This window comes from Sinocyclocheilus anshuiensis, unplaced genomic scaffold (genome assembly GCF_001515605.1).
Source record: "Sinocyclocheilus anshuiensis isolate Anshui unplaced genomic scaffold, SAMN03320099.WGS_v1.1 scaffold421, whole genome shotgun sequence".
Classification (NCBI taxonomy): domain Eukaryota; kingdom Metazoa; phylum Chordata; class Actinopteri; order Cypriniformes; family Cyprinidae; genus Sinocyclocheilus; species Sinocyclocheilus anshuiensis.
Genome location: NW_015540859.1, coordinates 257,835 through 279,898, shown reverse-complemented (window position 1 = coordinate 279,898; position 22,064 = coordinate 257,835). Strand labels below are relative to the sequence as shown.

At 37.3% G+C, this 22,064-nt stretch overlaps 1 protein-coding gene across 1 annotated transcript in view; it reads right to left on the bottom strand.

Moving 5' to 3' along the window:
* The window catches only part of LOC107687934 (ral GTPase-activating protein subunit alpha-2-like), a 202,091-nt gene that overhangs the window by 80,918 nt on the left and 99,109 nt on the right, over nt 1-22,064 (bottom strand). Inside the window, exons 11-24 of the mRNA XM_016485423.1 lie at nt 20,978-21,151; nt 20,765-20,899; nt 17,964-18,112; nt 17,386-17,497; nt 16,232-16,469; nt 14,772-14,945; nt 9,334-9,477; nt 8,616-8,726; nt 6,394-6,461; nt 6,222-6,312; nt 3,720-3,908; nt 2,098-2,217; nt 728-921; nt 546-644 (exon numbers count right to left, since the gene is read on the bottom strand). Coding sequence (XP_016340909.1) covers nt 546-644; nt 728-921; nt 2,098-2,217; nt 3,720-3,908; nt 6,222-6,312; nt 6,394-6,461; nt 8,616-8,726; nt 9,334-9,477; nt 14,772-14,945; nt 16,232-16,469; nt 17,386-17,497; nt 17,964-18,112; nt 20,765-20,899; nt 20,978-21,151 — 1,998 coding nt within the window. The remainder of the gene's footprint in view (nt 1-545; nt 645-727; nt 922-2,097; nt 2,218-3,719; nt 3,909-6,221; nt 6,313-6,393; nt 6,462-8,615; nt 8,727-9,333; nt 9,478-14,771; nt 14,946-16,231; nt 16,470-17,385; nt 17,498-17,963; nt 18,113-20,764; nt 20,900-20,977; nt 21,152-22,064) is intronic.

Sequence of the window (22,064 nt, the reverse complement as noted above, 5' to 3'; positions counted from 1 at the left end):
AACAGTTGGAAAAAAATAATTCTGTAAGTGATTCCAACTATAATGTTGCTTTATTCCTTTATCGTTATAGTTGTGATATGGACTGTCCTGTTTTTATATTTAGAATGATTATTAAAGTTATATCTGTATTGTTATCGTTACAGTTATTGTCCTGTATCCTTTTCTGTGTCAGGCAACGTAACAAGCAACGATGCATTTATTTGATTAATAAGAAAAGGACCATTGTGAAACAGCTTTCTATGTGAGTATGTTTTAAAATATAATTTATTCCTGCGTTTCAATGCTGAATTTCCGCTCTAATCATTCTAATAAACTGATTTGCTGCTCAAGAAACAATTTTTATTATCAGTGTAAAAAAAAAATAGCATTAATTACTTGCCCAATTTTATTTTTTTTTACTTACCCTAAAAGAAACCCAATTACAATCCCAATCTGAGGCAGATTATTCCCAGGTGTAGACAGTAATGTTTCTTGGCTGATCATCTGTGAAACTCTTGTAGTCTAACAGCAGAGAACGTTCCTGATGGAAAATGTATGCACATTACCTTGAAGAGCCAGGAGGCCAGCATGCGCAGAGGAGGGATGAACAAGGGTCTGGCCACGGCTGTGTCTGCATCCACTCTGATCCCAAGATTATCTCTGATCTGAAACACCAGTTCAGGATCTTTTGCATTTCATTTCTAAGTTAACTGTAAACAAGGCTTTATGGGGAACGAAGGGAACCTACCTTGGCCAGCTTGTGCCAGAGCTCGTAGAGGTAACTGAAGACCTTGGCGTGGATGCGGGCACAGCGGATGCTGTTCACATCACCTAGAATCCCCAAGATCCTCCTCCAGAGAACGAAGGCCGAGTCGGCGTGCCAACCGGTCAAACTGCCGCCGGCGATGATGCTGACGTCATCAGCCAGAAACTCACTGCTGTCTGTAAAGAAGAGCAGACACACAGAGTGAGCAACTAACTAAACCTTTAAGAAGCCTTGAAAGATCTTCTGGTTGATGTTGGCTTGGTTAAGAAATAAATGGCGTTTAGCCCTATAAAGTCTGTCTGTCTGTCTGTCTGTCTATCTATCTTATTTTATTACACACATTTCTAAGGTCTCTAAATGATCAACATGATCCAAATTTAGCTGAAAAACCCATTGCACACAATCTACTACATTCCTTCTATCGTCTGATTGATGCCTTTTAGTATAATATTTTCTCCCTTTATCTACCCGTTACATGTGTCTTTTTGTTGTGAATTTTTTAATTGTAAAGTAGACATAAGAATAACTTTGATATTGTTCGTAATATTTCAAGACAAACACATACTGGAAAAATCATGTTCAGTTGTCAGTCTCAAATATGATCATCAGGCCTTTGATGAATGTTTATTTGTTTATTTATCTCTCAGTCATCATTATATTGCATTGCATTATATGTTTTGATCATAAAACTACTTAAATATCATCTTATTAAGACACGATATTGGGAGATATAGAGTGACGACGGATATTTATAACATTTTATGTTAGTATCTGTGATACAATTATAAAGATCTCATTGATTTACATCACAAGCGATCAGAATTTCATCTTACTTTTTGGTCATATGAATATCAGCATCTGCACCACATTGCATATTTTCGCTCAGTTTGTGTCTCTGAATAAAACTGAGGTGTATTTTACTGCTGAGCTTTATAGAGATTATACTATATGAGCCATAAAAACCCATTTGGTGGAACACTAGAGAATGTGTTCGTATACGGTTTACTTTCTTAGTTTAAAATTCTGTCTAATAATTAATAAGACAGAACTGTTAAACTGAGACAGCTAACTAATGAAGTGCTCAAATGTTTAGGCACAGTCAAAATAAAAGTCCCACTTCTCACACATCAGCCAAACAGAAATAATTAAATAATAAAAAAATGCCATGTTCCTGTCCATGAAGAGCATTTCAAATGAGTTATTTCTGAGGTTTCATTTTGGTCAAGATATTGTCTTAGAAGAACGCTGCCTGTGTGAAGGTCTGGAAATATGCTGCCTTGGACGGATGGAGGTAGAGTGAAGTACACAAGATGAGTTTGGTCTGAGGGAGGTTGAGAGGATGAGTGCAATACCCAGATGGTGAGGCACATTCATGGCATCTTCCAGGAGCTGAGGGCCCTCACAGCAGCCATGAGGCACGAGGAGAGCCGGAGACACTGGAGGACAGTGAGGAGGGGCGGCACAATCTGACCCTACACAACAACACAGTGATGGATGGAAGGGTGGTGGAATCACATCTTACACAAACAAGGAAAACAAACACACTTACAGACACATGAGGCACAAGAGCTGATCCTGATATAATCATCGAATAATCAGTAGCAGATGCTAAGATGATTTAAAGCAGTGCTTCTCCACCTTATTCAAAGGCCCGACACTTCCCTGAAAACAAACTTCAGGATTACAGGCTTTTTGAATGTACTTCAAAGGCTTCCCCTCTTTTTAACCATATTTAACCATGACTTTTACAATCGTTAGTGATTTACTAAATAAAGGGGCGGTCACGCAATATTATGTTTGGACACTGCAATGGTTGTGATATCATGTCACACACTGCAGTCCCATTTTTAATCATAAATTCAACATATAAAATATAATAATATGTATGAATGTATTTTTTTATTACAGCATTTAAAAAAAAAATTTGGGGTGGGGGGGTGACCTTTGCATGAACTTGTTTACTGTCTCCCACATTCACATATAATATGAATGTAAGTATTTTTTCAACACAAAGATTTTTTACACACAATTTCAATCCAACGAATGGTCATTATAAAAAAAAATGTCGATTGGCTTTTAAAATTTTACTAATTTACATGACTTAATTATTTTATTAGTGTTTCTCATATACCCAGGTTTTCCAAGGCATTGGGAACCCTGGTCCTTCAATAAATAAATAAATAAATAAAATAAAAACATAAAAATAACATGTAATAAATAAATAAATAAATAAAAGTTGCTGAGAAGATAAATTAAAATAATAACTCAAGATCTTGATAATTTATTTATTTTTAGCTTATTTTAATGATACCCTTTTCCTTTTCTTTTTTTTTTAAACAATTTTAGCATCTTGATTCCCCTTGGACATTAGTGGACATCGGGCTTCTGGTTGAGAACCACTGATTTAAAGGAATGTTCTGGGTTAAATATACCGTTCTACTCACAGCACCGGTGGCAACCTAGTCTATGGATAATAAACTGTTTACAAATACTGTGTTTATTTGTTTTTTTAATGTGCCTATATGACATGTATACAAGGCGTTTTTTTCTAGCATTAATCTCATGCTAACATGTATAATCTTTAAGTGTATAATGTTTAAGTTTCAATAAAGTGTGATGAATTGTCTATTTGTAATGTTTATTCTGGTGCTGTCCAATTACCTTACAGACTTCCAGTGCAAGTGTGTTGCATTTTTTCAAACTGCCAATCACTGACAGAATCCCACAGATGCTGCTGTATAATTCCCTCTATAATTAGCCCCGGACTATTCCTTTCATCATATGCCGTTCTGCTATTATCTTCATTATAAATACTGAGACCAAAGTAGTGGGCAAGAACAACAAGAACATCAAGAACAAGACAACTTTCACAGAGTGGTGTGACAGCTACTGCTGTGGGTTGACACAGATGGGACACATGAGTGCTGGGTAGGATCAAGGTTCAGAGGGGATGATCTGTGTTAAGTTCTGGTACCTGCCAGTGCTTCAGTGTGGCTGAGCAGGAGGCTCCTCTGGCTCACTGTGTCCACAGTAACACTCATGCTCATGCTCATGTCATGTGCAGAGGGAGAGTCCGGTTCCTCCTCGACCGCGTGCCACGCCAGCAGACCCACCTCAGCATCGTTCAGATAACCATTAGACGTCTCACTGCTCACACTCTCACCTGACAGAAGAGAGGTTATATTGACAAAATCATTAGTTATCACATGGCGCTCTGAAATGCAGATCTCTGTGGTCTGATAATGTATAACCGTATAGACCGTTCATATGGAGTTCATATCTGAAGATGGTGCTTCTTTTATGTCTCTCATAACACACCACACACTCACCCTCTTTTGTTTCATACAGACGCATCTGGTGACATCTTGATTTTTGGAAGCTCTGTGTTTAGTGAGCTAATAAAGTTAAGTCCAATTATTTACTTACATGACAAGTAGCCATGTAAAAGGCAGCATAATGTACATCCAGCTAGTCAGTTGTCATCTTAAATAATATATATATCTGGTAGTGCTGGGGGTGGTGTGCGGGAGTATTAAAATATAGATAATTTAATCATAAAATGACTATTGTTTTGCATTAATAAGTGCAGTTACTAATAATATTACATGTTCATTTCTTGTTGTTTTTCTTTAGTTTATTGTTTATACAGATTTGACAGTAAAGCACTAAGCTTGAGTTAAGATGCATACAAAATGTACTTTTATTAACAACAGTAATATGTGCAAAATCTAATTTTTATATAGAAAATGTATATATTCCACTCTTATTAAATGTACCATTATTCTTCTAGTATATGGAACTGACCAACTTCAGTGATTATGTGTGATTTAGTAGCAAATTGGAAGAAAAGTTTGTTTTTCAAGGCACTTTGTGACTTTTCTTACTTCATACACAAAAAAGTGTAAAATTCTGACAAAATCTGATTTCTTGATGATTTGATATTTTATAATAGTGAATTTATAATTTCAAAATATAGAGAAAAAGTAGAAATGAATGATTAATAAGCCAATAAGTGCCCCTCTGCTGCCGTCTACTGGTTATAATTGTGATTGTTTGTTTACCACAAAGTATATTTTGGTCATCCCATTAAAAATAACATTCAAACTGGATCATTTTAGACCTTTATGAAATGAATGATGTAATGCATTTGATTATTTCTACCACAACACCATGGTTACAGTTCGCGTTTTCGCTTCTGGTTTCCTGAAGTATGTCAGTGCTCTTTATAACTGAGAATTCTGTGCAGAATTTAAATATTCTCACTAGATCTCGCAGCAACCTTATCATTGTGTGGCGAATTCAAACGCTTCTCACTGAATCTCGCAGCACTGTTGCATCTGTGCAGTAACAGTGTCGCGAAATCAACTTTGGCTCCCGAGTAAAGCTGTTCTGAGCTCGGACAAGTCTGTTTGCGTCGCGGTGCGAGCTGATGAACGGTCCGCGCTATGCAGCTGAAACGTAGCGCGGTTTAGTTTCGCTTTCGTTCATCAAACGGGGGAAAAACACCAGTGTGAAGGGATGTGTTAACGATGTGAGTGATATGTATAGTATATACACACACACACAGATACATTTATTATAATTATTAGTTAATGTGTTATTTTATTACTGCATTATTTTGATAATTATTTATAATATAACATAATTCCCCTAGTAAAAAAGTAATATATTTAAAATCCATTTATTTCAGACTAAGTATAGTTCAAATCTATTAACATATATTTACTGACATATAACTCGAGACATACTGATATAAAAATTATAATTAAACTTTACTTGGCCTATTACTTGTGCACAATGCACTTTTCTTAATATTAAGTCTAAAATGTGTTTTAATGTCACTTTTGATGAGTATTGTGTGATCTTTCAATATTATCAGACATTAAATGCAAAATATTTAAAGTGTACCTGAAGTATACTTGCAATAGTTCCACTTTAGCACAATCAAATATACTAAGTATGTCTTTAAATGTACTTCAGCACTACTTCTGCACAATTAAAGTGCATTAAGTACAAAATTAGTTGTTCCATATTAGCAGACTTTAAGAATGCCAGTTTAGTATATTAAAAGTACAACTGCAGGACATTTTATTAAGTACATAAATATAAAAATGTATTTGTAGTATACTTAGCATGAAATAAATGAATTTCAAATACATTTAAGTATATTTATTTTTCACTAGGGTCCTATTGATATTTTCATAATACTGTATACTAATAAATTATGTATATCAAACTACCTTACTATTCTTTCTTTTAATTTAAGATATTTTGCATTTTTGTTCTATTAAAATCAAGCATAAACCAAAACAAAACAAACAAAACTTAATTTTTACATTATTATTATTAGTAGTAGTACTATTATGGTATACAACCAAGCAAAAAAGAATGCAAAAAAAGAAGAAAGAAAGATTTTTTTTTTCTTTTAACAAGAAGAACAGAAAGATGCCAAGAGCGATCATCGAACAAAGCTCACTTTTCTCCCGTAGCTTAATCTTCAGAAATGCTGGAGCTCCGTCTGCTGGATAATCCAGATCTGCTGGACTGCTGCTCTGCCGGATCAGAATCTGAGAATATCCACAAAACTTCAATAAAATTAGCACGTGAAGAATCATTTCATAAATCAATGGCAATGCAATGTTACTGACCGTGGGAGCGTCGCCCTCTCTTTTCCCTGTAGAGCTGCTCTCTGACACAGATTCATCTCTCTTCTGACCTGTGTTTCATACCAGTAGCCCACATATCAGAAATCATGCTGCCTGACTGTGATTTTCAAGCAAATTCCTACAGCAGACTAATTCTTAGTTTAAGTTACATTGGCTAATATGACAACTGTGCAAACAATCCAATGCATGTATTTTGTTTAATGGCATCTTTTTGCTAAGTGCTATGAATAAACATCAGTATCACTAATATCAATACAGATGTGGCCCTTCCTGTTTCATAATGAATGAAACTATTTTTACACTTCTCAATACAAAAGTTCTCTAACATGGTGCTTTGCGTCACTGCTTTGGTAAAGCATCACAATATGGCTCAGTGCCTTTTGCAAAAGGCTGAGATTTATTTAAATAAGCATATAGTCTATCTGCATTTCAAAGCAAAGCACAACACTGTTCACACAATTTGTAAACCAGCTTTCAGAGAAACAGCAGTTGTCCACAAAAATAAAAGCTCTTTATATACTTGATGCAAAAATAATAATTTTTACATGTGCATTTATTTTATAGTGAAGCTGTATTACAATAGTTATTTAGGGAAAACAATACAAAATTTCAAGGTCCAGGTTTCAAGTCAACACTAAAAATACTTTATATTGTTCAATTTGGTCAGAGGAAAAAAATTTAGATCTTCATTAAGTTATTCTGGGGCAGATATTTAGTAGTCCTCAAAACATCTGATTTCACCAGTAGATTTAAAACATTATTTTTAAGGGTTTCTACCTATAATATTTAAAATGAATAGAATCACTGACACTATACTAAATCACAAAAACAATTACCACAACACAACTGTCAAAAACTGTATTAATATAAAGTTAAGACATACAGTATGTTATGAGTAACATCTGTGTCTAACACAACTCTGTATTTTCAGCAAAGCAGACTGATGAATATTTATATGTTGGTGTCAATCACATTTACAGGTAATTGTTCTCATACTGTCTCTAAGGGTGTGTTCACACCTGTCTTTGTTTGTTTGATTCGACTGAATCGAACTCAAGTTGGTTTCCCCCCTTGGTGCGGATCTTTTGGGCAGGTGTGAATACAGCAATCGCACTCGGCTGTGCACCAAACAACCGTCCCGAGACCCAGCTGAAGAGGTGGTCTCGGTCCACTTCCAAATGAACTCAAGCACACGTGTGGTTTGGTTTACAGTTTCTGGTTCACTTGCAAAAAGTGCAGTGTGAAAGTGAACCGCACCAAACAAAAAAAAAAATCAACATTGTATTTGGTCCTGGTGTGAATACACCCCAAGTATATAATGATTATTAGTGGGTTTAAAGTGTAACCCAAATAAATGCTTCAAATACAACATGCCGTTTTTTTCTTCTTTTTTTTTTTTTTAGAAAAGCAATCTCAGGCTACGTTTACACGACAACGATGTAGTCAAAAACGAAAAAGTTTTTCCCTTGCATTTTAAAAAAGTTTCACGTATACACGACAACGTTTTCAAAATGATTTGCGTTTATACATATCCGCTAAAACAGCCAAAAACATATGCCAGGCCAGTAGTTGGCGCTGTCACCTTGTTAGTAAACAGTACCTGTAGGGAAGTGACAATTATGTTGTATATGATGCATCTCCGCTGTTGGTTGTAATATTGGTGAAGTAAATCCACACTTTGCTGAAGAAGCGTTAGCAAACTCTTGAGCAGCAACAACAGTACCATGTACTCTGCCATTGTTGTGTATGTTTGTTCACGCTTGCCTTTAAAATCGACACGTACTGTGCATGTCTACATACCTAACACGCACTACACACGCACATGACGTCACCATTTTCAAAGATTCCCGTTTTGGGAAACGATAACGTTGGCGTTTTCAAAAACTTGCACTTTGAAACCCGTTTTCAAAAATATGCGTTTTCAGTTCCCAAAACGTTGTCGTGTAAACGAACAGGCAAAACGCATAAAAAGTTTCCCGTTTTTGGCTGAAAATGTTGTCGTGTAAAAGGCCCCTCAGTCATTTTAGACTGTAAAAATCAGTCCCCTGAAATTCTGCTGACACTGTTTTTTTGTTTTTCTGAAAGTACTGAAGAAGTGACGAGATTCATATGTCAAAAGTACTATTCAGCAACAAGCGTTTATTTCTACACCCATCCAGTCATCAGTCTATTACTGAGTGTAATGTGTGAGATTGTGTGGGTACCTGGGAAGGTGTCGCTGATCTGCTGTGTGATGTCAGAGGTGCTACTACTGCGGGGCAGAGGACTGTCTCCATCCCCCATCTCACATTCAGACAGCTGACACTCCTCCACGTCTAGTGGACAAACACACACACACCTGACTCAATTACCATGCTTACCAGAACTCACAAGAAAAACTTTCTATTCATGGGCCATTTTCATACTAACAGGGCAAACCTGCATGCCGAAAATCTGATTATAAACTGTGCTTTAATAATTAAGTGGAAGTTTGCCACAAGCAGTTCTGAGGGCACTAATGGAAAACACCTTCTGAATTTGCACGATGATAGAGAATCGAGTAAAATAAGTTATATAGTGCGCTTAAACACTTTCCATCTGGCTTGTGAGGGTTTCAATCTCATTGACTGTCTACAAAGTTTGCATGCTCTTGCAAACACACTAAAGTTCCAAGTAGATGCTCCACATGCGTCTAGAGATACTCTTTAATTCAGTTCTTGGAGTGTGAATGAAGTGAGCGAGTGTTTCCATTAGTGCTCTCTGCACTTCCTCTGGTGGTCTGGATTGAAAGGAAATAGAAGTATCCTTGTAAAAACAAAGCATTTATACACTGGATTATCTGCCTTTTCCTGGCTATGCTAAATCTGAAATGAAAGCAGATGACGGCAAGATAGAAAACGGGAAAAGAAAGTTCCGTGCCGGAGACAGGAAACAGGAAGTTACCTGAAAGTCTGTGAGAGCAGTGAGAGTTGTGAGAGATGCCAGGTAAGAAAGAGCTGACAGTGTGGAGCAGCATGGGCACACTCTTAGTGGCTGGCAAAGCCTCACAAAGATGCACACAGTTGCTGATAGACTGACTTCGCTTAGCTGCCCACAGAAACAGCGAAGGAGAGCGCAGGGGAGAGAGAGAAAGAGACAGACAGACAGACAGACAGAGAGAGAGACGGGGAAAAGGATCAGTTGCATTCTACAGCTGTGGTAATAGCAAGACAATTTATTAAAGGTGAAGCGTGTCATTTCTGTGCCAGCAAACTCACACCTCTGGCTGAGCCAATATTTAGGCTTCAGAATTCGTAAAGTTGTGTTCATTTGTAAAGATTATTCTGAAGAACAAAACCTTTTGTTGGTCACAGAACTTAATTTCTGCAATAATCCAAAAGCCAATGGAAAATCCTATTGGTTTTTGTGAAGGGAACCAGGGTGATGCTGGCTTATGGGTCAGCCTGCAAAAATACGTCAACACTGCTCAGACTGATGGTTTGTTTTAGGGATGTTCATTTTAACCTGTTAAAGGGGTCATATGATGCGATTTCAATTTTTAATTTCTCTTTGGAGTGTTACAAGCTCTTGGTGCATAAAGAAGATCTGTAAACTTGCAAAGACTAAAGTCTCAAATCCAAAGAGATATTCTTTATAAAAGTTAAGAGTCAGCCACGCCTACCTAAAATGGCTCGTTCTAACACGCCCCCACATATCTACGTCACGATGAGGGAAGATTTGCATAACGCCGCCCAAATGTTCACGCAAAGAAAGAAGGCGTAACTTTTATTCTCGCTGTAGTATTGTTGTTGCCGCCGCCATGTCGTGAAGGCGCTGTATGATTCGGTGTGAAAGCGAAACTACTTTGTTTGGCTTCCAAAAATGGACTGTTTGCTGCATTTTTCGGATGTAAAATGAATCCCCGGGAAACAAATGTTAGTATTTTTAACGGGTCACAGACACTTATCCTTTTTTAATTTAATTCAGTTCTAATTTAAAATAATCTTGTCGGTTAATAATTGGTTAACGAGCATCGGTTGTCGGTTAGGAAAAATAATAATAACATCCCTATAGCTTGTTTAAAAGCATCTATTAATTAGCTTACTTCGAAATGTCTCTGCATTTTGAACTGGAATAGGAGACAGTATTTTAAAATCCTCAAAAATGACACACTTCAGCTTTAAATGAACAGCACGTTGTTCCCAACCCTGCAGTAACAAAAAAGAGGTTGTCATTGAGTGTTTTTTTTTTTTGTCTATTGATGTTTTGGAAATGCCGATAATACTTTGAAACTGAAATCAAGTGGGATTTAAGCAAAACAATAATGGAAAATACAATTATGCCAACAGTCGCGTTTCTCAGATTCACAAACATAAAAAGGTCCAAAACAAATGCATACAAGAACCAGATGAGAGTAACAAAATGGCTAGGGTGCTGACCTAGGTGCACCCTAGCCAGGTGCAATATTGTTGTTAGGAACAACAATATTGCACAGCCTTTTCACTATCTTAGCCATTACCCTGTTTGATTCATCATTATAAAATGAATAATGAACGTATGAATATATCCACAGAAAACAATACATCTGAAAAAGAGAACACTGTAGGTTTTATATGCCTAATCGATGGAAATGTTTATTTAGGAATTAAAAAATAAATATAATTAATTATTCACAAAAGTCCATTTTACAGAAATATTGTTTAGAATCAGCATGCAAGTTGTGATTATCTTTTTTTCTGTATTGTGAGGTATATGAGAGTAAAATGGCTTATAAAAACAGAAAAATTATCAAGGATGGGACTTGATTTTGTCCATTGGGATCACTGGATCTTTGTCATTTGCGAATTGCTGCAATATCCTGTGTGTGATAAGTTGCTGAAGGGGTGAAGTTCTTGTCCCACGCACACAGGAACGTTATTTCAATTAAAATGCCATTATTTTGATTAAAGATGAGCACATGACTTTAAATAATAATAATGATAAAGTGCACAGATAAATCACTTACGGTAAACAAAACAATATTCCATAAAAAATAAGAACTGTCAGTTTTGATTTCAGGGGGACTTTAAAGATAAACCTTTTAGTACAAAAACACCGGTAATTCCCACCTCATGCTCTTAGCTCTGATTAGACTGCATCACATCTGGTCAGGCAGTTGCATACAGCTGTAAACCTAAGAAATTTCAGTGCTAACGAAGCTCAAATCTGATCTGAAAATCCCAAATATGCATATAGTCAGAACTTGACACAACTCCTGTACTACTCTCCACTGGAAATTAATGACTTCCAGTCGGTCTTTCATCAGAGATAGAAAAGGTGGCTTGAGAATGACAGTCTGACACAAGCGATAAAAAAAAAAAAAAAGTAGAATGAATCTTCTACACGAGTGACCTGTAAGTCTGGTGGCTTACAGTAACACTACACACCTTTCCTCTCTTCAAGCTCCATTGATATATCAGTCATGTCTATGTAATCAGGGTCAAGGGGTTGTTGAAATTACTAAGCCAAAGTATGAGCAATAGTAAATACAGAGTTCTGGCATGAAACTCTAGATGGCGCAGTCTGATAGGTCTTGCTCAATCCGACCTGGCGACATCAGTCACATGGCAGCTGATTGGTTCTCTCCTGTATCGGTAGCCAATGAGCTTACTGCTCAGTATTCAAATACCTGGCTTTTGTTTGCTGTAGCAGTTTGCAGCGCACTTCAGAAATCCTCCACTTTCCCCAGCTCCACCTTTATAGATCTTCTACGAGGTAGCATTCATGTAAGCTATATGGGGGTTATTCATATGTGTTATACAGTATGTCATTTGCGAATTGCTGCAATATCCTGTGTGTGATAAGTTGCTGAAGGGGTGAAGTTCTTGTCCCACGCACACAGGAACGTTATTTCAATTAAAATGCCATTATTTTGATTAAAGATGAGCACATGACTTTAAATAATAATAATGATAAAGTGCACAGATAAATCACTTACGGTAAACAAAACAATATTCCATAAAAAATAAGAACTGTCAGTTTTGATTTCAGGGGGACTTTAAAGATAAACCTTTTAGTACAAAAACACCGGTAATTCCCACCTCATGCTCTTAGCTCTGATTAGACTGCATCACATCTGGTCAGGCAGTTGCATACAGCTGTAAACCTAAGAAATTTCAGTGCTAACGAAGCTCAAATCTGATCTGAAAATCCCAAATATGCATATAGTCAGAACTTGACACAACTCCTGTACTACTCTCCACTGGAAATTAATGACTTCCAGTCGGTCTTTCATCAGAGATAGAAAAGGTGGCTTGAGAATGACAGTCTGACACAAGCGATAAAAAAAAAAAAAAAGTAGAATGAATCTTCTACACGAGTGACCTGTAAGTCTGGTGGCTTACAGTAACACTACACACCTTTCCTCTCTTCAAGCTCCATTGATATATCAGTCATGTCTATGTAATCAGGGTCAAGGGGTTGTTGAAATTACTAAGCCAAAGTATGAGCAATAGTAAATACAGAGTTCTGGCATGAAACTCTAGATGGCGCAGTCTGATAGGTCTTGCTCAATCCGACCTGGCGACATCAGTCACATGGCAGCTGATTGGTTCTCTCCTGTATCGGTAGCCAATGAGCTTACTGCTCAGTATTCAAATACCTGGCTTTTGTTTGCTGTAGCAGTTTGCAGCGCACTTCAGAAATCCTCCACTTTCCCCAGCTCCACCTTTATAGATCTTCTACGAGGTAGCATTCATGTAAGCTATATGGGGGTTATTCATATGTGTTATACAGTATGTGCAGCAGCAGTATTTCTTACATGCTTACAGCAGCATGTTGTGGATGTATTGGCAGTAGCAAGTCTCGGTACTTGCTCTGCCACAGCAGCAGCAGCAGCAGCAGCATAGCAGATCTATTCCGCCCAGACCAAATACATTAACATACATTGTCATGTACATTACCATGCCAATCCCTCCAAGAGTTGTCATGACAGAACAGTGAACGCCAATAAAAACACACAGACTAAAATGCAGATTCTGTTTCACGACTCCATGAAGGCATCACATCAAAGCGCAATCTGAATGAATGCTGGAAGTGTTAGTTCTGTAAAGAGCATTTTCACCAACAACCGATTGGTATTTTTACTAGAAATAAGCTGAAACAGAGGACACACGCACTCTCGTTTGGCTCATGGCGTCCTTTGATACTCAATCCCGAGAAGGAAATATGAAGCACATTATTTCAAGTTTGCTCTGCCAGCTCTGATAAGACAAAATATTAGCATTCTGTTTTTCTGGCCACTCCATGTAACGTCTGGAGAAAAGCTGTGAAAGCGGAGGGCTCTATTATTCCCTCCACGGCGCGCTTTAATTACCGCCTTTTCTTTCTAGATTACATCGCTTTCGCCGTGTTACCTATTTATGCATATTAATGAGCATTAATTACGCTCTTAATGAAACTATCAAAAAGAGGCAGGCAGTTTGATGAGGCAGCTCTCCTAACGAGGAGGGGAGGACTCTGGGCTGTTTGAAGATCAATGTAGGAGAAATCCAATTAGGCAAAAGAAAAGGGGGGAATTTAAAGCCACATCGTTTCATGTGCGCACACACAATCGAGGATGTTTCTGGGGGCGGCGTGTGCGAGAGGCATCCTTCAGTCTCAAACGCATCTGCTCCAAACTCAACAAGCTCTCCACCATAACGAGATACAATCATCTCCAAACCAGGAAAGATTAAAAGGGAAATATTTCTGCGCATGGAGACAAAGAGACAAACTCATGTTTGAGAGAGAGTGTCACATGGATTCAGTTCCACTCGTTCTATACATGATGACAGCAACAGAAAAAATTCTGTCTCCACAAACGCTGTCCCACGGATGGAATTGTGGAATGCAGTCATAAAAATGGAATTTACAGCATAATGCAAAATGTCTTGGAATTTGGAAAATTTTGCTGGAAGCTGGAAGAAATTGTGACAGAAATACATTGCTATTGTACAGTACGCTTCTCAAAGTATGCATTAATAAAATGATTAAAACTTTTTTTATGGAATATCAAATTTTTTCCTTCATGTTTTAATTTTAACCTAAAGTTCTGTTTTGTAGCACTTTGCAAGACCAAAATAAAATCATTCAATTGTTGAAGTTTTATGAATTTAATTGATTATTCAAATTTAATTTAACCATTAAAAAACAATTCAGAAAAACTGAAATGTAACAAAAAAAAAACAGAATCCAGAAAAAAAAGAATAAGGGGAAAAAATTAAAAATAAAATGCAATCTGGGAAAAACAAAACATCTTCAGGCAAATATGTTTAGAATTAAGTGAATAAAACAAAGCAAGCTGTAAGCAAGTCACCCTGCAGACATCTGAGATAGACTGTGTTCATCTGGAGTGTTCATGAGTGCTGCAGATTAACTCTAACCTGAAGCTTTCTGCCTGACGTTGTTGCGAGCTTTCTCCACAGCGGGAGCTCCAGTGGTGGTGGCACTGCGGAACCTCATGGGTTCCTGAGTGCCCACCTGATCTCCAGAGCTCCTCCAGCTCAAGGAGAACGACCGTGCTGCATCTGTAGACTTCTGGGAGTCCTGCATCACTCCTGAAACACACACACACACACACACACACACACACACACACACACACACACACCATTACTACTGTAACTGTCTCTGATTCAAACCCCAGATATCCAGGGGTGTTACTTTACATGCAAAGCAAACATGTCAAAATGGCATTCACAATCCATTTTCTTGCTTCATAATGTGACATATTTCTGAGTAGAACAAGACATTAGATTTAGGGGATGAAAATGAACTTGATTACCCAAAAGAAAGTGACAGTGTATTGTTTATGGTCAATAAACTTGGGATTAATTAATAAAAGTAGCAATTTCACCATAAAAGCATGTAAGTAAAGTCTGCTGTGTTTGATTACTTTCAGTACTGTGTAAAAGAAAATAAACGAAAAACGCACGCTACTGTATCAGAGTAGTCTTATCATATTAACTACACTCCACAGCATGTTAGATGGTTTAACATGTTACTCACTCTCATTCAAAAGTTTGTGGTCAATAAGATTTGGTAATGTCTATGAGAGAAGTCTCTTATGCTCTTCATATTTTTGTGGAAACCATGGTGTATTTTCTTTAGAGTTAACTGCAGTTCAGTTGCAAGGTCAATTGAAGTACAGTTTCTATCAAGCTAAGATGCAGATTTTTACTGCTCATTTTTTTTTTTAATAAGGACATGACATTTTGATAGCCTTTGTATAGACACTTAAGAATGTATTGCCTATTAAAGCATTATTAATGCATATTTTTCATTTAAAGGGGTCATATGATGCAATTTCAATTTTTCCTTTCTCTTTGAAAAAGACTAAAGCCTCAAATCCAAAGAGATATTCTTTATAAAAGTTAAGAGTAAACCATGCCCTCCTAAAGCGGCTCATTCTAACACGCCCCCACATGTCCGCAAAACTACTTTGTTTGGCCTTCCAAAAGAGGGCACGACTAGAAATCAGTAGTTAAGTTGTATTTACAACTCTGTTCCAAAACAGTTCAACCCAAATATTCAGATGTGTGCAGCGCACTTTATGCTGGCCAATCAGCGTACACCTCGCTTTACAGACCGATGAGCTTTGTAAAAATCGACGCGTTTCAGAAAGGCGGGGCATAGAGGAGAAACAATAATGTACAGTATGTGGAAAATAATGTGTTTTTTGAACCTTAAACCACATAAACACATTTCATTACACCAAATACACAAAATAATGTTCTTTTTAGCAACATCATATGACCCCTTTAATATTTGTGAGTAAAACAATGTATTTGCAAACATCATGCTTATTTTTAAGCATGTAATTTACACACACACAACCACCCACCCCTGCCCCGCTGCTTCTTTTCCTTCTGCTCTGAGAGCTTGTCCAGCGGTAGGTTGTGGAGGTCCAGGCCGTAGACGTGACGGGCCAATACTGCCGTGAGAGAGTCCATGATGCTGGCCCACTCGAACACCAACTCCTCCCAGTGGCTGAGAGAGGACAGCACAGCCAGCAGCTCGTCCCACAGCTCACGAGAGATAAACACGGTCAGGTTGGCCCGCACCCACGCCACGAAGATCGTCTGCAAATGACAGCAGCACACAATTCACACAGCCATTTCAACTACATCATCATACGCAACAAAAACAATCTTACAAGCATTACAAAGCATTACACCAGGTAAAACATTCTACTGCCATTAGAGTTTCATCCAAATTAAACAAAGACCTTATACAAAGAGAGAAATTAAAGAATGTTAGCTTCATGTTTTTGCATCAGGTCTTATCGAGGTCTTAATGTATGACGTGTAAATGACGAACTGGAAGGAAAACATACCTTTATAATTAGATTTATAAGTTAACGTAAACACTGCCTTATGCAATTTTCTTGTTTCCATACAATGTCTAAAATTAAATAGCAATTGAATCGAATGGATCTTGCAGCTGAACTGTTAAATCTAACAGATGAATCTAATCTAATAGGATTCTGTTGTTAACTGTAACCTAACATTATATTTATGTGCAGTAATAGGGCTCCCTACTTAGTTTACAGCATAGCTAACAGAGAAATTGTAATTATAATTGGATTCATTTAGAGACCATGACTTCAAATCCGAGGTATGCAATAATTGTCATTTTTTTTGTACCGTTACATTCCTAACTAATATATAATAATACAGACTTTATATAAGATGTATTTCTGCGATGTGGGCCAAGAGGCATTGGACTTTAAGCAGCAGATGAAGTATATGGTTTTATAAAATGAAAAATAGGAAGCTGAAATTTTCTGCCTCTGACTGTGCACTGTATAGGTTAAAAAATGGCTTTAATGAATCTAATTATTAGAATACCTAAATCCGTTGCTTGTAAATAGTGTTTGCTTCAGCCAGTTGAAGGCACGGTACAATGTGTGCACATGATCAGGATGCTCCGCCTCATTTTGAGCCTGGAAAAACTCTGTGGTGTGTATGAAGCCTTGGCTTGTTTATTTGTACTCACTTTGAAGAGGATGCTGGCCAGGCTGTGGGCGAACGTGTCTTTTTTTTGGTCCTCCTGTGGTCTCTTCATCACTGCTTCTGTGATTCTCAGCAACACCTGCAACAACTGCTCCCTAGAATAATATGACGCACACAATTACTGAGGAAGTTGTGGCCTTACTGGGGAAGTCGTGGCCTAATGGTTAGAGAGTCGGACTCATAACCCAAAGGTTGTGGGTTCGAGTCTCGTACCGGCAGGGATTGTAGGTGGGGGGAGTGAATGTACAGCGCTCTCTCCCACATTCAATACCACGACTGAGGTGCCCTTGAGCAAGGCACCGAACCCCCAACTGCTCCCCGGGCGCCGCAGCATAAATGGCTGCCCACTGCTCCGGGTGTGTGTTCATGGTGTGTGTGTGTTCACTGCTGTGTGTGTGCACTTTGGATGGGTAAATGCAGAGCACTAATTCCGAGTATGGGTCACCATACTTGGCCACATGTCACGTCATTTCATTTCATTTCATTTCAATAAGCTGAATGTTTGTGTACCAGAGCAGAGCTCTATTGAGATTCAGTGTTCTTGTGTCGTGTGTGACTGACCAGGTCGGGCGGTTCATGTTTTGCTCCATAATAATGTGACGGTAGACACTGAGCACAGCTCGGCACACCTCCAGCTGGTTCTCCAGCAGCTTGGGCACATCCTCACACGGCTCCAACAAGAACACGTTGGCAGAGTTTGTCAGGAACACCTGAGAACACATGAAACAATTCATTCTCAACTACACAGCAGGCAAACGTTTGGAATAACTAAGATTTTTTAACCCTCCTGTTGTGATGAAATCCAGGTACTAGTTTTGTATTGGGGACCCATTCATTTCCTTGCAAGAAGAAAAAAAAAAAAAAGAAACTGCCAGTGCCACAAAAATTATATAAACCTATATAATAGCTATTGTAGCTTGTTAAAGACTAAAAATATGTGAGAAATGTAATCATTTCCATCTTTTATTGTTGTTTTCCATTTTGTTGGGGGTCAGTTTGACCCACATATTTTTTGTTCAAGCAGCACAACACAATTTCTTTTTTTCTTTTTGGTCATGACTACTTGTACTGACTAGAGGTCGACCGATAGTGGATTTTGCCGATACCGATAGCTAGGTTGGACCACACTGGCCGATACCGATTAATGAACCGATAGTTTTAAAATTGATACTGAACAAAAACTAAAATAGTGCTTTATTAACAAAAACAGTACTTAACCATACTAGTAGAATAAGAATAAAAATAATAATATAGTAATAGTAAATGTTGAAATTAACACACTCTAACAAGGAACAATACTTACACAGCTTTCATTAATCTTAATGCTACAAATGGACTCTTATTTTAAAGTGTTACCATTTAATTTCAACTGTCATGCTTAAAGATGCACATCTTTAAATATATACACAAAGGCTATAGCATTAAAATTATATACATATGGATATTGTATGTATACTCTCACACTTTAACTGCTTCTATTCTTGAACACTTGATGTAATGACAGCAGACCCTTCTCAGCCGCTCCAGCAATGGACGCAACCCGGAAAACTATCGGCATGGATTTTTGTCGATAACCGATAGTTCCAGCAATCAACTATTGGTGCCGATTAATCGGCAAAACCGATACATCGGTCGACCTCTAGTACTGACTGTACACAAATGTGCAAATAACTACAAGTTACTATAAATATTATCTAACATTGTACTAAATTTAAGTAGCATTTATTGCTATTTGTACTTGCTTTGCCTTTTCTTATGACTTTTTCTCAAATCTTTGTGAGGGTAAACTCACAATTCTTTTCAGAGCTGCAACAGTGTAATAATTAAAATCCAAAACATCAAAAACAACCTCTGAAGGATTTTTTAACTTAAACTTAAAGTCCCCCTGTAGTGAAAATCTTATGTTGTTTATTTGTCTATGTGGTGTTTTTAATTTGCTTTTAGACAAACCATGTGCCAATCCATTAATCAACACCATTGCTGAGTATCTTCTTCTTAAAACTGTAGTTTCCCAATGACAGTCCCAGAAACGTGTTTTGAAACAGCCCTCGGTTTGACATGTCACAAAATTCAATAACCAATCACGTCAAGGGATAGATTCCTATCATTAGCATATTCCTCTCTCCATTTATACAAATGTGGCGCGCATAAAGATCATAGCATAGAGATCGCATGCAAAATATTGGATTACCAGCACAAAACCAAAAATAAAATAGAGCAAAAAATCCATGAAGCCGTGATTTAACGTGAATTTAGAACCGCTAACTTGAATAATAGCGTGCGCGAATTAAGAATCACAAACTTGGCTGCATCTTGTCTTCAAGGCATTTTGAGGACACAACATCGTCAAGTAAGTAACTTTAACGACTGTTACAGTGTCCGCTTTAGTTGTCCGCTAGTAAAAACATAGTTTTATCAGTCATTATCCGTGGATCAGGAGGCCTTGGCTGGTATGACTGAGTGGAGGCGGGGCTAATTTGCGTATTCATAGATCTGTGCATAGTAAATGAGGCAAGGGTGTAGAGTTACATTCAAGCTATTTTAAGGCATGAGAAAATTATTTTCAGAAGAAAAAAACATTTAAATATGTAATTTTAATGATCAAAGATGTGTTTTAAGGGATACAATTTTTGACTACAAGGGGACTTTAAATAGATAAATTTTGCTTTTCTTTCTTTCTTTCCTTATTTTTTAAAGTTTAAAAAAGCATCTATTTGAAATAATTAAAAAAATTGTATCACTGTTAATGTCTTATAAGTTATACTTTTATTATTTATCAGTTTAATATGTCTATGCTGAATACAATTATTATTATTTTTTATTTTTTGTTTACTTGCTCCAAACATTTGAATGGTATCACGGTTTCCAAAAAAAAAAAAAATAAATAAATAAAAAAAAATAAAATTAAATATATATATATATATATATATATATATATAAAGCAGCACAATCATTTTCAACATAGATAATAATAACAACAAATCATATTAGAATCAAAGCATATTAGAATGATTTCAGAAGGACCTGAAATATATTAAATTATAAAACATTTCCTTTAAATTGTGAAAATATTACTGTTTCATGTTAAGCTGAGATGAGAGTGTGTGCGTGTGTGTGTGTGCGTGTGTACTTGTTTATGCTACATTGTGGGGACCAAATGTCCCCACGAGGTAAAAAAAAATTACAAATAGAAAATTATGTTTATCTGAAAGTGTAACAATGCAAACAGGTTTTCTGTAAGGGGTAGGTTTAGGGTTAGGGGATAGAAAATATCGTTTGGTCAGTATAAAAGTAATAGAAGTCTATGGAAAGTCCCAACAATTCACAGAAACAAACATGAGTGTGTGTGTGTGTGAGAGCACCTGCAGGGTGGGCTGGATGCCAGCCTTCATGTCCTGGTTCTGTTCTTCAGTCAGACAGCCTCTGCTGATGGCACTGCTGAAGGAGTAAGTGCGCCCCCAACTGGACGATCGTTTGTGTCCATGAGTCTCCAAGACCTGACGTGTTGATACAGAGCAGGTGAGTGGAAATAACTTAATGAATCAGCATCAATAGTATTTTGTGTATGAGCGTACCTGCACGTGTGCAGTGTCCGTCTCAGAGATGAGGTGCTCTTCCTCTCCATCTTCCTCCTGGCTTGTTGTCTCAGGCTCAGCCATGAAATTAGGTTTTTCCTGCAGAATCCACTTCCTATATACTTTGATCACCTTGCGAGTGGCTGAAGCTTCACAGGCCGGCAGAAGGAAAGCCTAAGTAACGATAAAGAACAAATTATACACACTCACACAGTTTTTACAAGTCTCATCTTCTATAACAGGAACTTTTGAACTGTTTGATACCAAGGGTCCTCTTATAACATTTTGTAAAATGTAAAACAAGTTATACAAATTGTTTCCAAAAACAAAAAAAACTTCTTTCTACTCTGAATTTTTCACTTGGCTTAATGCAGGGGTTAATGCAAAAAAAAAAAAAATAAAATAAAATAAAACGAAATACCTTACATCAGCAGACGATATGTCTGTGTTTGTGGTTGGAGACTCCTTCACCGGCTACAGGCTCCTCATTTGCGCATGCATGTGTGTGTGTGTGTGTGTGTGTGTGAAATACAGTGCTGAATGAAAAAGCGGGGCAATTTGATAATAATAGCCAAATTATAATGGGCCGCCTAATAATAATATTACTATTATTAATACATAAATAGGAGAATGAGCCTAATATCATCTTGACTATCGACAAAGACATCTGCTGTCGATGATATCTCTGACTATCGTCGATACACGATACTATCGTCTATCGGCACAACCCTAGTGAAGTCTAAACTAGTGCGCATGCGCACACGTGATGGAGATTTACCGCTGATTACAGAACCGGCTTTCTGACAAGATGCACGTTAAATATCGCATGTGATTTATCGTGCAGCCCTATTTTAAATATAAAGTTTTGAATACAGAAATATTAAATGGTTTAAATAACTGAAATTATACGTTAAAATGAAACTAAATCTTCCAGCAGGTGGCGGCAAGTCACTGATTTTATCACTGAAGAATTCATTCAATTGATTCGTTCGAACGGCTGAATCATTCAGGATTGAAGCAAGTGACTGTCTTTATGAATGGGTAATCATGAATCACTGACTCACTAGATTCGTTCAAAAATGCACTT